General features: G+C 45.7%; 1 protein-coding gene across 8 annotated transcripts in view; it reads left to right on the top strand.

Moving 5' to 3' along the window:
- Nucleotides 1-534: 534 nt before the first annotated feature.
- The window catches only part of DYSF (dysferlin), a gene marked incomplete at its 3' end in the record, with an annotated part of 227,243 nt that continues 212,677 nt past the window's right edge, over nt 535-15,100 (top strand). For all 8 annotated transcript variants that reach the window (XM_036749059.1, XM_036749057.1, XM_036749053.1 and 5 more), the window contains 1 exon segment: nt 535-942. In XM_036749059.1, coding sequence (XP_036604954.1) covers nt 855-942 — 88 coding nt within the window.

Here is a 15,100-nt window from a genome sequence, read left to right as displayed (position 1 = left end):
CCCCCCAGCCTTCTCCCTCCCCCGATTTTTACAGATGAGAACTCCCGGCACTGGTGACTTGCCCAAGGTCACACAGAGAGTGAGCGTCAGAGCTGAGATCTGAACTCTGCCTCCAAATAGCTAGTATTTCTGTAGCGTTTAAGGGTCACAAAGCGCTTTGTAGCAGTTTCCCTCATTCTCCCTGTTGCAGGGCTTAGCTGACTTCCACGCTGTCTCTCACACTAGGGGAAGTCCCAGGGCTACAATTCGAACCCCGGTCCTCTGGCTCGCCCAAATCCAGCTCCCTCCCCTGGCAGGTCTATTATTGTCGCCGGGAGCATCGGTTATTCTACCTTACACTAGCTCTCGGCATCCAGGACCCGCCACCCTCCTTTGCCCCGGGGACAGAAGGACCGGTTTAAACTCTCCGCCCTGCGTGGCCGCGGTGTAGCCATAGGCCAGGTGCAGGACGCAATGTCACCGGGGGAGACTCGGCTGCGAGCGTTGGATTATGGTCCAGCCTACGCTCCCGAGCCTAGGAAGTGACTCGAGGGCCGAGCTGTTCCCTGCTGACTCAGTGCGTCCCTGAGAGGCTTCCCAGATCTGACTGCGCCGAGCACGTCCCTAAAAGGAGCGGCCAGTCCGTGGGGACCCGCTGGAGAGAGGGCTGGGCTGGGAGCCTGAGAGTCGGGTCCGCTACTTCCCGGGAGCCGAGCGAGGGAGGCGCCGCAGACTTCCCTGGAGGGCCAGAGAGGCAGCCGGGGGCCAGCTTCATCCGCGGGGCCTCTGCGCCCCGGGACTGCGCGGGCAGGGAGGCGAGGGGCGTGGGTGGGCTCTCCCACCACCTCCTGCCTGCGGCCGGGAGGGGAGGCAGCATGCTGCGGGTGTTCATCCTCTACGCAGAAAACACCCGAACCGGTGACAGCGACGTCAGCGATGCCTACTGCTCGGTGGTGTTCCAAGGTAAGAGGCCAGTGGGCAGAGCGAGGGGGACAGGGAGACAGACAGAGAGAAACTCCGAGGACGCACATGCAAAGATCCTAGACCTAGAACCGGGACCTCAGAGGGGAAGCGGAGATTCCCCAAGAAAGAGTGATTTGCCACACAGCTAGTAAGGTCACACAGGTAGTAAGCGTAAGAGTTGGGATCTGGACGCAGAGCCTCAGACTACAAATCCAGACAGACATACCCAGAGTCACAAAAGGAAAGGCTCAAAGAGGTCATCAGAGACCGAGAAAAAGATCAAAGCCAACCTGGAGACCCAGAGCAAGATACACAAAGGGAGAATGAGGCCCAGAGAAGGGCAAAGGCAGCGCGGCATACCGGAATACAAATGTCGGGAGAAGGCTGCAGAGTGTTCTAGTGACACGCCGTGGGAGTTCAGGCCACCCTGGGGCATCCAGGGCACGTGGAACGATCCTGCTCTGCCACTCGAGGCGTGGGGGTAGGGCGGCTAGGCGCTTTCTTGGGATGCTCCAGGATCGATCCTTCCTGATGAGGCCCTCCATTTGGATGTCCACAACAGCAGCTTGCCTCCCTCCCTCAGCGCTGCCCTGGGACCATGGTTATTTATAACTAGTCCCCATCCCCCACCTCCGTTCCACCCTGGTGTTCTTGCCTCTTCTGCCTTCTCTGGGCCAGGCTGAGTGACTCAGTCCAGTTCCCGGACCCCGGCTGTTGGATGCTGACCCAGGTCTGAGACCCCCTCCAACCCCACAGCCAGGGTCTGCAACCCTGAACAGTGTTAAGGTAATGGCACTGGCTTCTCCTACTGTTCCAAGGCTCCCTGAGAGTAGGGGGAGCATCTCCTCCATTATATTGGGGCGTCCATGAAGGCAATGCTCCCCATCTGCCTGCCAATGTTGTGTCATTGGGAACCTTATCCCTGAGCTTGGATGAGTAGGCAGCAGGGCATTTCAGTGAGAGGCTGAGCCTGGCAACTTCCTCAGGAGCTCTGGGTTTGAAATTTTGCATTGTAGTAGTCCAGCAACAGAATTCTGGGAGAGACCTTGAGGGCAGAGTGGTCAGTTGGGTCCTAGCTCTGCCTATGCCAATGGTCCTCCCCCATAAACCTACTTTCTCCTGGTCTCTATTCCTCTCTTCTCCCCTCCCCCTCCTCTGGTTCTCTCCCTGGGCTGAGTCAGGGCCACGCCCACCACACTGGAATCTGCAACAGAATCTTTGGACATTAGCAGTCAAACCCAGATAGATGCGCACTTTCATTTTCTTAATTATTAAAGAGAAAAGCTACTAAAATAATTTTAAAAGGACGGCCATGTTCATAGTCAGAGGATCAGGAATCAAGCAATCTGAGTTAGAATCTTGGCCCTGCTATTTGCTGTTTGACCTTGGACAAGCCTCGTTTATAAAATCAGGAGTGGAGGTGGTTGTGCTCTCTCAGGTACCTTCTACCGTGAACATTCTGTGATTCTTGATCAAAAGCACGCATTTATGTGTCCCGAGAAACTTTTATCTGTATTCAGGCAGCCATACTCTTGGGAGGTTATGCTCCTTGATTTCTATTTTCTATTGACCTGAAGATTACCCAGGAACATGTACTTCCAGACCACAACAATAGAAGCATGAAAGCCTTTGAGTTTCTGGCATGGGCTTTGGCTTCCAGAAGAGTCTATGTCCATCAATCCAGAGAGCAGAGCACCAGGGAGACAGGGCATCCACCCAGACCAGGGTAGAGTCAGGGTGGGAAGCTGAGTGTGGCTTCTGTTTGGTGAATGAGTTGCATGCTGGTGGAAGCAGCCGTAGACACCTCTATATGCGTGCTGGCTAGGCCGTATTTGTGCACAGACTGATGTATATACTTGTGAGGACACAGAGACAGACAGACGAGCCTCAGACACACAGAAACACACATACATGGGTTCTTTCAGCTAACACTCCAGTGCACCTGATCTCTATAGAATCATGCCTCTCTTAGGAAACTGACTTTGCCAAGGTCTCAGGGGTCTCCAGATGTGTCCTGGGGAGGAGGGGAGGAAGCCAGTGGAAGAGTGGAAAAGATAATGCTAGGAATTTCCCTTCTGCATGGGAGGGGAAGAGAGAAGTCATTGACCCTGGGAGAATAGGATGCTGGAAATCATTACCCCCTTCCCCCCCTTCCCCCCATCCCTCCTATTCCCCCACTCCAGCTCCAACCAGTCCCACCTAGAGGAAAGAGAGAGCTACCTGTACCCATCAGTTCTGATTTGCTCCGGGAGCCTTAACTCAGGCACTGGGGAGAGGGGAGGTATTTTTCACCCTTTGCTCTCCTGTCTCATGGTTTCATCATGGTTGTCTTCTTCCCTGGACTGCATCTCAGCCTGGGTGAGCTCCACACATTTCCTCTTCCTTCTGGCCCCTCCCTGCCCTCCATCTCCTGTGTGGGTCTCAGGGAGAGATAGATAGATAGATAGATAGATAGAGAGAGAGAGAGAGAGAGAGAGAGAGAGAGAGGTCTTCATTGACAACAATGCAGGGAGGGGACATATTCTCCTGCTCCTTCTTTCTTTACTCTGTCCATTCATCCAGGTCTTTCCAACCGTTATCTTCCCCAGTGAAATGATGGCTGGCAGAGAGTGGAGATCATGACTGTCCCCTAGACTGGCAGCTTCCTGAATCTAGGAATCATCTCTTCATAGCATTGTATCACAGACTTAGAACTGGGAAGGAGCTGAGTGGAAACAGGCTCAGAGGGTTTAAATGACTCACTCAGGGTCACACAGCTAGTGTGTGTCTGATGTGGGATTTGAACTCAGATCTTTCTGATGCCAAGCCTAGTACTCTATTTACTGAACTACACTGCCTTTCCTTGTTTAGAGTGTCCCTCTCCCAATTTAGCAGGGGACTAAAAACTCTCAGATTCATTCAACTGAAGGCCATAGCTAAATGCAGATCATTGTGGTCTCATCCTGTGCATGAACTTGGCCTCTCTTTCAGCTGTCTGTGTTGTCCCCCTCCAAGATCTGAAGTCTGATCACATTTCACCTCCAGCATTATGGAGCTAGATCCATTACCAATTTTGGGATTCCAAGACAATGCTGGCTTCCCTTTCTCTAGAGGCCAGGCTGGTGAATAATTATACAGAAGGCTTTGGCCCTAGAGAAACTTTGGTCAATGGATAACATTTTCTAGCAAGCCCTCCCTAACTAACTCATGCTTTTTTTTCCCTTCCCTGGATTCCATTGGAATTCACAATCTGTCTGGTAGGGTCTCTTTCTCCTTGACCTAGGTCCTTACCAGATTAGTCCAGGGATCTAGCTTGCCCCTCCTCCATGCCTCCCCAACCCCTCAATGCCTTCTGACTCCCCTCTCCCTCCCCATCTCCTGGCCTCTGAGCTGTGAACAAATCCTTTTTTGATCCTTAATTCAGGCAAGGGAAAATTGATTCTCTTAGATTCACTCGTTCCTATCCCTCGTCCCTTACATCTTGTACAATGCCACATCTCTGATACACATGCCCTTCACTTTACTCAGTCAGGCCTTCATCAACTCTCAAAGACCTGCTAATTGATGTCCCAGCCTCATCTCTCCCCAGACTCCAATCCACCTTCCAGCTCAGTTGCCACAGTGACTTTCACAGATTGTGGGTGTGGCCGCGTCACCTCTCCCACTGCCCTAACAAATTCCAGTAGGTCTCTTGAACCCTTCCAGGATCAAATATAAACTCCTCTGTTTGGCTTTGAAAGCCCTTCAAAGATCTAACTCGGACCCATCTTTCCAGTGGGATCTCATATTACAGTCCTTCCCTCTCCACCCCCACTCAAAGGCTCAGTTAAATTGGCCAACTCACTGTTCCTGGTACATGACAGTCCCTCTCACTTTTGTGAACAGACTGTCTCCCACGCCTGGAACGACTTCAGTCTTCACCTTCTACTTTTCAAGAACCCTTCAAAAGACATCTCAGGTGCTCGCTTGTAGTGGCCTTGCCAAATGCTCACCTTGTTAGTGCATCTCCCCCCACTTCCTGCCCCCCCCCCCCCCCGTGTGTGTGTGTGTGTGTGTGTGTGTGTGTGTGTGTGTGTAAGTTGCATTATTTGTTTGTGTACATATATCTCCCCATAGAAAGTAAACTCTTTGAGTTCAGGGGCTACATCTTGGAACACACTCTCTCTCTTACTTCTGCATTTTGTGGTCCTACCTGTGGTTACCTTGCATCTGTTTTGTTTGTGTTATCATCAAAAACAAATATTTAATAACTACTTACTATGTTCAAAGGATGCATGGGAATACAAAGCCAACGAATGAAATAATCCCCCTTAGCAAAGAGTTCACATTCCAGTAGAGAAGACAATTACATATTTAAGTAATATAGAGTAAATATATAGAGAATAGGGAAGTTAGGGGGTGCAGTGGCTAGAGTCAAGAAGACTCATCTCCCTGAGTTCACATCTGGCCTCAGACACTAGCTGTATGACCCTGGGCAAGTCACTTCACCCTGTTTGCCTCAGTTGCCTCATCTGTAAAATGAGCTGGAGAAGAAAATGGCAAACCACTCCAGTCTCTCTGCCAAGAAAACCCCAAATAGGGTCACCAAGAGTTGGACAATGAATGAACGACAACGAAGTTAAAAGTAGGGTGGTTTGAGAGTGACCACTAACAGGTGAGAGGAAACAAGAAAGGATTCATGGTGAATAAGGTGGTCCTTGAGCTGTATCTTGAAGGAAGAGAAGGTTTCTAGAGGGAGGCATGGAGATGGGAGAATAGAGAGGAACCGAGAGAAGTCCAGCTTGGCTGGATCACAGTGTTGTGCAATGAGGCTGGAAGGATAGGTTGGGGCCAGGTTGTATAGAAGCTAAACAAAGGAATTTCTGTTTATTTCTAGAAGCAATAAGAAGCCATTGCAGTTTGCTGAATAGGGCAGTGAGATGGTTAGATGCAAATGTAAGGAAAGCATTTTTGGATGTATTGTGGAGAACGGACTGACGGGGAGGGTGGGGAGACTCAAGATTGGGAGACCAAGTAAGGGGCTGTTAGAATAGTCTAAATGAGGAGTAATGTTGTTCTTGTTTGTCCTTTGTTCTCCAAAAGGGCCAATGACATCAGGAGGGGGATATCTCGACTTGTAAGTGAATTGGATTTAAGTGAGACAGGGCCGTGCAAAGTCTCTAGCCTCACGCTCTCCTCCAGGTTCATTTGAATCCAGTGGCAAGATACACATCGAGATGACTGGAGATGACCCCAGATGCAGTGGGAGACCTTTTTAAACCAAGGTCTTTCCCGGGTCTCGGTTTGTCTGAGGCAACACCCGTTCAATGATTTAAGGCTAGGTAAGAAATGAGGCAAAAGATGGCCTCCTTTCCTACTCAAAAAGGAGATCAAATTGGGAGGGGAAGACCCTCTGTGTTTCTGGCCAGAACAGAAACTAGGAGTTGATGAGTATCTGAGCAAAGGTAATAGTGGCGCCAGTAGAGAGAAGCAGTCTCTGAGAATCATTTTCCTCATCTCTAAAATGGGGCTATTGATACCTTATTGATACCTTACTAGCTGCCTCACAGGGTTTTTGTGAGATTTGCAACATGATCTGCATGGAAGAAAGACAACTGGATTTGGAATCCGAAGACCCTGTTACTGTCACAGCTGTGTTAATCACTCCCAGTGAGTCACTTCTCCATCCTGGGCTTCCGTTTCCGCATCCAGAAAATGTCGGGGGTGAACGTGATGATCTCTGAGGTCTAAGATCCCCTAAGCATTTACGTTCTACGAAACTCGTATCCACGAAGCGGCGGGGTCGAATCCTGGCTCTGCCACCGTCCTCAGACGCTTATAAGCTGTGCGACCCTGGGCAAGTCGCTTAACCCTGTTTGCCTTGGTTTCCTCATCTGTCGTATAAGTTGGAGAAATGGCAAGCAACTCCAGTACCTTTGCCAAGAAAACCCCAAGTGGGGTCGCAAAGAGTCAGATGCGACTGAAACTACTGAACAGCAACAAAATGGGGGATTTGACTAGATGAATTTTGAGGTTCCTTCCGGTTCTAATTCTATAATCCCAGTATATAAATGTAAATTATTGTCGTTATAATTATTACCGAGTGCGGGACAATAGAGAAGTGCCGAGTTTTAGTTGGGCTGCCTTAGGAAGTTGGTGACTAACAAGAGAGTACCGGGTACCTAAATGTGGGTGACGCAGAAGGGGGTTCAGCTTGGGGGGAGAGAACATAACAGGCAGGGACGAGGGCAGTACTACTAACCTCATTGCTTCTCCTGGAGCCGGGTCTGCTGAAATTTTGTCTGCTAAGAAAACGGCTTCGATTTGGTGTTGGAGAGATTGAGATTAGAAATTAAGGTTCAGACAGCTGGGAGCAGATATGAGAACTGAGAATGGAGGGGGGAGAGTGGCTCTTAAGAGATCAATCAATCAAGCATTGATTAATTAAATACCTACTGTGTGCCAGGCACTGGGGTAAATGTTGGGAAAAGAAAGACAAAAATGAAAGTCCCTGCCCTCAAGGAGAGTACGTTCTCTTGGAGGAGACTGTGCATTTAGAGGTTTATGCAGAATAAATACAAAGTTAATGCAAGGTGGATGGGGAGGGAGGACACTGGCCATAGGGGGAATGAGGAAAGGCTTCATAGAGAAGGTTGTGAACTGCAGCTTGAAGGAAGAGAGGGACTCTGTGAGGTGGAGGTGAGAATGGCGAGCCTCCCCGGCATGAGGATAGCCAATGTGAGAGCCCAGAGATCAGAGATGGAGGAGCAGAGAGGAGGCAAATTTGGACAGATGTGATCACACACTGAATTAGTAGCAGTACTAAGACCAGAAAGAGCTCCATGCTGGGAGTAATCCAGTTCTAGAGTTTGCCACAGCATGATGGGAAAGACAACAAAGGGACAAGGGCTTGAAGAGAAGAGGAAAGTGCAGAATTAAACTGTTTCACCAAGGGGTCAAAGTAAGGAAAGGAGGGGACTGTAGCTAGTGGAGGGGTGATGCCTTGAGGCCAAGTTTGAAGTTTGTAATGAGGACCAAGAACAGAGTTATGGACACTAAACCACAGGGGAAAATAGACAAATAAAAGGTTATTGTTGGCTGAAGGAATTTCAGCATTCATGAACTTGGAAGGGGAACACTTGTGTGTGAAGATCAGATCAAGGGTGTGTGCCCAGGTGGGTCAAGAAATACAAGAACACTAGCCACCATGTGAGACACTGAAATAGCGGCATTTAAAATGAAAACAGCAGGTTGATACCCTGTTAATGAAATAAGCATGGTACTTTAAACATTTGAATTGCTCAAAGGCTAGCTGGCTAAGTGAGTTTCTCTTGAATGCTGTCCTTCCATTCAGATGCCTTGTCTTCATGCGAGGACTGGCTACAGCTGCTCACACAGAGGAAAGAGTGGATTTAGAACGGCCCCACCGGTTCTAATTTCCCACCCCCACTCCACTACCCAAAGCTTTACTTGAATGACTGGCTCCACCCCTGTCTATTTTAAGATTCTGCTCTTGCTCTGGGCTCTGAGAGATCAGTCTCAAATGATAACTGAGATCTCCTCACACTCTGGTAGAACTGGGTTGAGAGAAAGGAAAAAAAAAAAACATGGGGGTCAGACCCTTGCTGGCTGTTTTACATAAAAACACCAGCAGGGGCCACCCTGCTCTAGTCCAGGGTCCCCAGAATCCCTACCCTGACAAATGTCAGAGAGCTCTGCTGGTGAGTCCTAGCTCTACCCCTCCCCCAGGCACTTTCCGTATTTCCCAAAATAGGCAGGGTGGTATAAGGCAGGGTTTCTTAACCTGGCCTCAGTGGACTCCAAATGGTGCATGGAGAGGTTTGAGCTGGGTTGTTAACTTGGATAGGGAAAATCACATCTTTATTTCAAAATCGTTGGTTTCCTTTGTCATCTTGTACGTTTTATTTTATGCATTTAAAAACATGATTCTACAAGGACATCTGCAGGCTTCTTCCCCAGACTGTCCATGGGGATCAGGACACAAAAAAGGTAGAGAATCTCTGGTGTTGCGGATAAGGGACTGGTCTCGGAGGCAAGAAGACATGGGTTCAAATTTCACCTCTAACACTATTCAATTCAATCCAACAAGCTTTTATTAAAGTGCCTACTATGTGCTGGTTGCTAGGGATGGAATAAATCTGAAATAGTGGCTGCATCCAAGGAACTTAGAGTCTGTTGGAAGGAAACAGCAGAGACATACAAATTATACACAAAATAATTTGGAAACTAGGAAGTGTAGGACTAGGGGAAATTCCTTGTAGAAGCTGTTCTCAGACTAAGCGCTATCCTCTACCCCCCAGCTCCCTTTCAGTGGGAACCTGACTTCTACTTTCGTCCACCTCTGCCTGCAAAATCCATGGAATACCAATCTCAGTTCTCTTTCCTTCAGGATCTAAGGGGAAAAGCAAGCAAAGGCTGCGGGTGGATTCTTTTGGCTCCCTATCTCTCTCTTGTGGTTAACTATGCCCGGTACTTTCCTCTGAGACAGAAGGAAAGCAAATCTGGTCAGAAGACACTAGGTGGGTGTGGCAGCAGAATGGAAAGTGCTCTTTTATTCTTCCTTCCTACCTGTTGACCTGCCAACTGCCCAGGGACCAGAGATCCTATGCAGGGAGCTGGGACCAGCTACGGAAGGCAAGCAGAGCAGCCCCCTGGAATGCAATGGGCATAGCAAAGGCCACTTTTTAATATTAATTTGTGGATATACATATTTTTAATGCTAGAAAATGTCATTCCCTGAAACACTTGGCGTTAACTTTGTGATTATTCAAATGTGTACAGTGACCGCTCAAATACTCAATCAATCAAAATGTTTGTAAAGCGTTCAGCACCGTGCTTGGCACCCAGGAGCAGCTATATAAAGGCGTATTACTTTCCCTTCTTCCTCTTTCAATAAACTTCCGTTTATTAAGGTCCCAACCCAAGCCTCACTGGGTCACTGTTTGGGCCTTGAAGGCTCAAAAGGAGTGCTACTTAGAGCCATTGTTTCTGCTTTGGCCAGAAACCCTGAGGGTCTTCCCCTTGCAGATTGATTTTTTAAAAATTTTTGGACTAAGTAAAAGAGGCCATTCTTTGGCTCATTTTTAACCTAGCCTTAACCACTGAATGGGTGTTGCCTCAGAAAAACTGAGACCTGTGAAAGACCATAACCTAAAAAGGTCAAGGTCTCCCACTACATTTGGGACATTGCCAGTTGTCCTGATCTATATATTGCCACTGGACCCAGAAGGCTCAGAGGGGAAAGTGAGGCTGGTGACTTTGCACAGCCCTGCCTCACTTAAATCCAATTCACTTGCAAGTCATGGCATCACCTTCCTGATGTCATGGTCCTCTTTGAGAAAGGACGAACACTAGGGGGCAGCCAGGTAGCACAGTGGTTAGAGCACTGGGCCTGATGACAAGAAGACTCATCTTCATGAGTTCCACTCTGGCCTCTGATACTAGTAGTGTGACCCTGGGCAAGTCACTTAATTTTGTTTTCCTCAGTTTCCTCAACTGCCAAATAATCTGGAGAAAGCAACAGCAAATCACTCCAGTACTTTTGCCAAGAAAACCCCAAATAGCATTACGAAGGATCAGACGTGACTGAAACGACTCAGCGACAACAGATGTGGAACACTGGCTGTCTGTCATTGGGGCAGCAGGGGGCGCAATGGACCTGGAGTCAGGGCGGGAATGACTTGATTCTAACTGGACCTCGGTTAGTAGCTGTGTGAACTTGGGAAAGTCAGTTAACCTTTGACTGCCTCAGTTTTTCCATCTGTAAAGTAGGAATAATAATACCTCCCAGGATTGCTGTGGGCATCAAATGAGATAACCAATGCTTAGCACGCTGCCCGGCACGTAGTAGGCGATGTATAGCTAAAACTACTATTATCCCCTCTTTTTTCTGGCACATGACAAGTCCATCTTCTCTTCCTGTCACATAACTCCATGATAACTTATTTTATTCCTGTTCTTCAAAGTTCCTCATTGGCATTCATATTTACATATACATACATACACATACACATACATCTCAATCGTATTATATAAACACATGTATGCATGTATATGTAGTTTTAAAATAAATTTTATTGATAGATTTTGTTTTTACAAGACCCGCATTTCTTTCTGTTATTGTTCCCACCTCCCACTCCCATCTATTTTCAGGGAGCCATCACTTATAATAAAGAATTAAAAAAAGAGTAAGTTCAGAAAAGAAAGAAACATAAAAAAAATCTGACATTAAATGTATCCTTCCACAGCCGTACTCCCTGACCTCTGCAAAAGAAGTGGGAGAGGTGTCCCCTCCTATCCCTTCTTTGGGACCAAGCTTGGTTATTATAATTTCATCCCATTCAGTTTCAATTGTTTTGTAGTTCTTTCCTTTTACAGAGTTGTAATCATTGTCAACATTGCTTTGTTCTTTCATCTTGAATCAGTTCATATAAGTTTTTCCAGGCCTTTCTGTATTTATCATCATTGGTTCTATGATGTGTACAGTTCCCACCCACCACTGGTTCCCTATGGCTCTCTGTGTGATCTTCATTTCTAATTGATTACTTAGCATCTTATTTCCCCCAGTTACATGTAAAAAACAATTTTAACATTCATTTTTAAAACTTTGAGTTCCAAATTCTCTCCCTTCCTCCCTCTCCCCCCTCCCATTGAGAAGGCAAGCAATTTGATATAGATTATACATATGAATTCACACAAAATATTTCCATATCAGTCATGTTGTGAAAAGAAAACCTAGACCAAAAAAAATCCTCAAGAAAAATAAAAAGTATGCTTTAATCTGTATTCAGATACCATCAATTCTTTCTCTGGGACTGGATGGCATTTTTTTTTCCATATTAGTTATGTTTTAAAGAAGAATTAGAACCAGTGGGAGGTACCATAATAAAGAAGAAACAAAACAAAACAAACAAAAAAGAGAGAGAAAATAGTTTGCTTCGATCCTCATTCAGACTCCACAGCTCTTTTTCTGGGGATAGATAGCATTTTCCATCATGAGTCCTTCAGAGTTGCCTTGGATCATTGTATTGCTGAGAATAGCCAGGTCATTCATGGCTGATCATCTTACAATATTGCTGATGCTTTGTACACAGTACACTTTACTTTGCATCATGTAAGTCTTTCTGAGAGCATCCTGCTCATAATTTCCCATGGCACAACAGTATTCCATCATAATCACATATTGCAATTTGTTCAGCCATTCCTTAATTGCTGGGCATCCCCTCAAAAGAGCTGCCATAAATATTTTTGCATATGTAGGTCAATTTTCCTTTCTGTTTTTATCTCCCTTGAGAGATAAAATGGTATTGCTAGGTTAAAGGGTATACATGGTTTTATAGCCCTTTGGCTATAGTTCAAATTGCTCTACAGAATGCTTGAATCAGTTCAGAACACCTACAGTGAATCAATGTCTCATTTTTTCCCACATTCCCTCCAACATTTGTCGTTTTCCTTTTCTGTCCTATTAGCCAATCTAATAGATATGAGGTAGTACCTCAGAATTGTTTTAATTTGCCTTTCTCCAATCAATAGTGAGTTAGAACATTTTTTCATATGGCTATAGATGGCTTTGATTACTTCATCTGAAAACTGTTCATATCTTTTGATCATTTATCAATTGGGAAATGGCTCTTATTTTTATAAATTTGACTCTGTTCTCTATATGTTTGAGAAATGAGGCTTTTATCAGAGAAACTTGCTTCAGAATTTTTTTCAGTTATATTGATAACTGTATTTCCCTCCATCCTATCCCCCCATGTATTCTATTCTCTCTCTTCTTTCACCCTGTCCCTCCTCAAAAATGTTTTGCTTCTGACTACCCCTCCCCCAATCTGCCCTCTCTTCTATCTATCCCCTTCTCTTAACCCCTTCCCATCCTACTTTCCTGTAGAGTAGGATAGATTTCTATACCCAATTGGATGTTTATGTTATTCCCTGTTTGAGCCAATTCTGATGAGAGTAAGGTTTATTCATTTCCCCCCTCATCTCCCTCTTCCCCTCCACTGTAAAAGCTTTTTCTTGGCTCTTTTATGTGAGATAATTTACTGCATTCTACCTTTCCCTTTCTCCTAGTACACTCCTCTCTCACCCTTTAATTTTACTTTTTGAATATCATCCCTTCATATTCAACTCATATCTGTGCCCTCTAACTACCTTAATAATGAGGTCTTATGAGTTACAAATATAATCTTCCCATGTAGGAATGTAAACAGTTTAACCTTATTATGTCCCCTATGATTTCCCTTTCCTGGTTACCTTTTTATGCTTGTCTTGAGTCTTGTATTTGAAAGTCAAATTTTCTGTTCAGCTCTGGTATTTTCATCAAGAATGCTTGTAAGTCCTCTATTTCATTGAATATCCATTTTCCCCCTGAAGGATTATACTCAGTTTTGCTGGGTAGGTGATTCTTGGTTGTAATCCTAGCTCCTTTGCCCTCCAGAACATCATATTCCAAGCCCTCCAATCCTTTTACGTAGAAGCTGCTAAATCTTGTGTTATCCTGAACATGGCTCCATGATACTTGAATTGTTTCTTTCTGGTTGCTTGCAATACTTCCTTCTTGACCTGGGAGCTCTGGAAGTTGGCTATAATATTTCTGGGAGTTTTCATTTTGGGATCTCTTTCAGGAAGTGATCAGTGGATTCTTTCAATTTCTATTTTATCCTTTGGTTCTAGACAATCAGAGAAGTTTTCCTTGATAATTTCTTGAAAGATTATGTCTAGGCTCTTTTTTTTGGTCATAGCTTTCAGGTAGTCCAATAATTTTTAAATGATTTTTCCTGGATCTATTTTCCAGGTCAGTTGTTTTTTCCAATGAAATATTTCACATTGTCTTCTGTTTTTTCATTCTTTCATTCTTTTTGGTTTTGTTTTTTCTTGATTTCTCATAAAGTCACCAGCTCCATTTGTTCATTTTTGTCCATTTGTCTAATTTTTAAGGAATTATTTTCTTCAGTGAAGTTTTGTACCTTTTTTCCCATTTGGCCAATTCTGCTTTTAAGGCAGTCTTCTCCTCATTGGCTTTTTGAACCTCTTTTAGCATTTGGCATAGTCTGCTTTTTAAGGTGTTATTTTCTTTAGTACTTTTTTTGGTCTCCTTTACCAAGCTATTGACTTGTTTTTCATGATTTTCTTGCATCATTCTCATTTCTGTTCCCAATTTTCTTCAACTTCTCTTACTTGATTTTCAAAATCCTTTTTGAGCTCTTCCATGGCCTGAGACCAGTTCATATTTTTTCTTGGAGGCTTTGGATATAGGAGCTTTGACTTTGTTATCTTCTTCTGAATGTGTGTTTTGATCTTCCTTGTCACCACAGTAACTTTGTATGGTAAGAATTTTTTTCTCTTGTTTGCTTATTTTCCTAGCCTTTCAGTTGACTTTTAGCTCTTTGTTAAAGTAGGGCTCAGCTTCCAGCATGGAGGGCACACTGTCCCAAGCTTCTGGGGTTTTTTTTTGCAGCTGTTTTCAGAGATATTTCTAGGGACCTGTAAGTTTTCAGTTCTTCCAAGGTGGTATGATCTAAGGAGTGGTGTTTACTCCTCTCCTGGCCTGTGCTCTAGTCTGTGAGCAATTACAAGCACTCTTTTCTGCCCTGGAACTGTGATGAGGGTTCCCCCTCCACTGTGGCTGCAAACTCTGCTAAGCTAGTGCTCCTTCTAGCTCTGGGACTGACAACCGGGACTGTGACTTGGATCTGAGTATGGGCAAAGCAACAGAGTCCTTCCTAAGTGCTAGCAAAGAGACCCCTGTAGTCTCCTTTTGATCCGTTGTTTGACCCCCTTACCATCTGTGGTCTGGGAGCTCTGGAATATAGGGGGAGCTGTCCTCTGATGGTGGTGCTGTGAGATTTCACGGCTTCCCCCCCAGTGGAGGTATTCAAGCAGCCACAAGATGCCTAGTTTTACCTCCATGATAATGAGAGTTCTTGTTCTGGTATGGCTTGAAATAGAGGGCTGCTAAGAGCCCTGGAATTACCTTTCTGCCTGTGTGGTTGTCCAGACTTCTGAAGCTTCCTCACAACCAGAGACAGATACTGACCGGTGTATGCCACAAGTGAATCCGACCACCTTCCCCACTATTAGGAGGCAGTGTGGGACAATGGAATGGTCACTGGTTCTGGAATCTGAGGACTGTGTGACCTTGGGCCAGTCTCTTGATCTCTTTGAGCCCAGTTAAAAT

Source organism: Trichosurus vulpecula, chromosome 3, assembly GCF_011100635.1.
Source record: "Trichosurus vulpecula isolate mTriVul1 chromosome 3, mTriVul1.pri, whole genome shotgun sequence".
Lineage (NCBI taxonomy): Eukaryota > Metazoa > Chordata > Mammalia > Diprotodontia > Phalangeridae > Trichosurus > Trichosurus vulpecula.
Note: the sequence above shows the minus strand (reverse complement) of the source record. Positions and strands in the feature narration are given on the sequence as shown.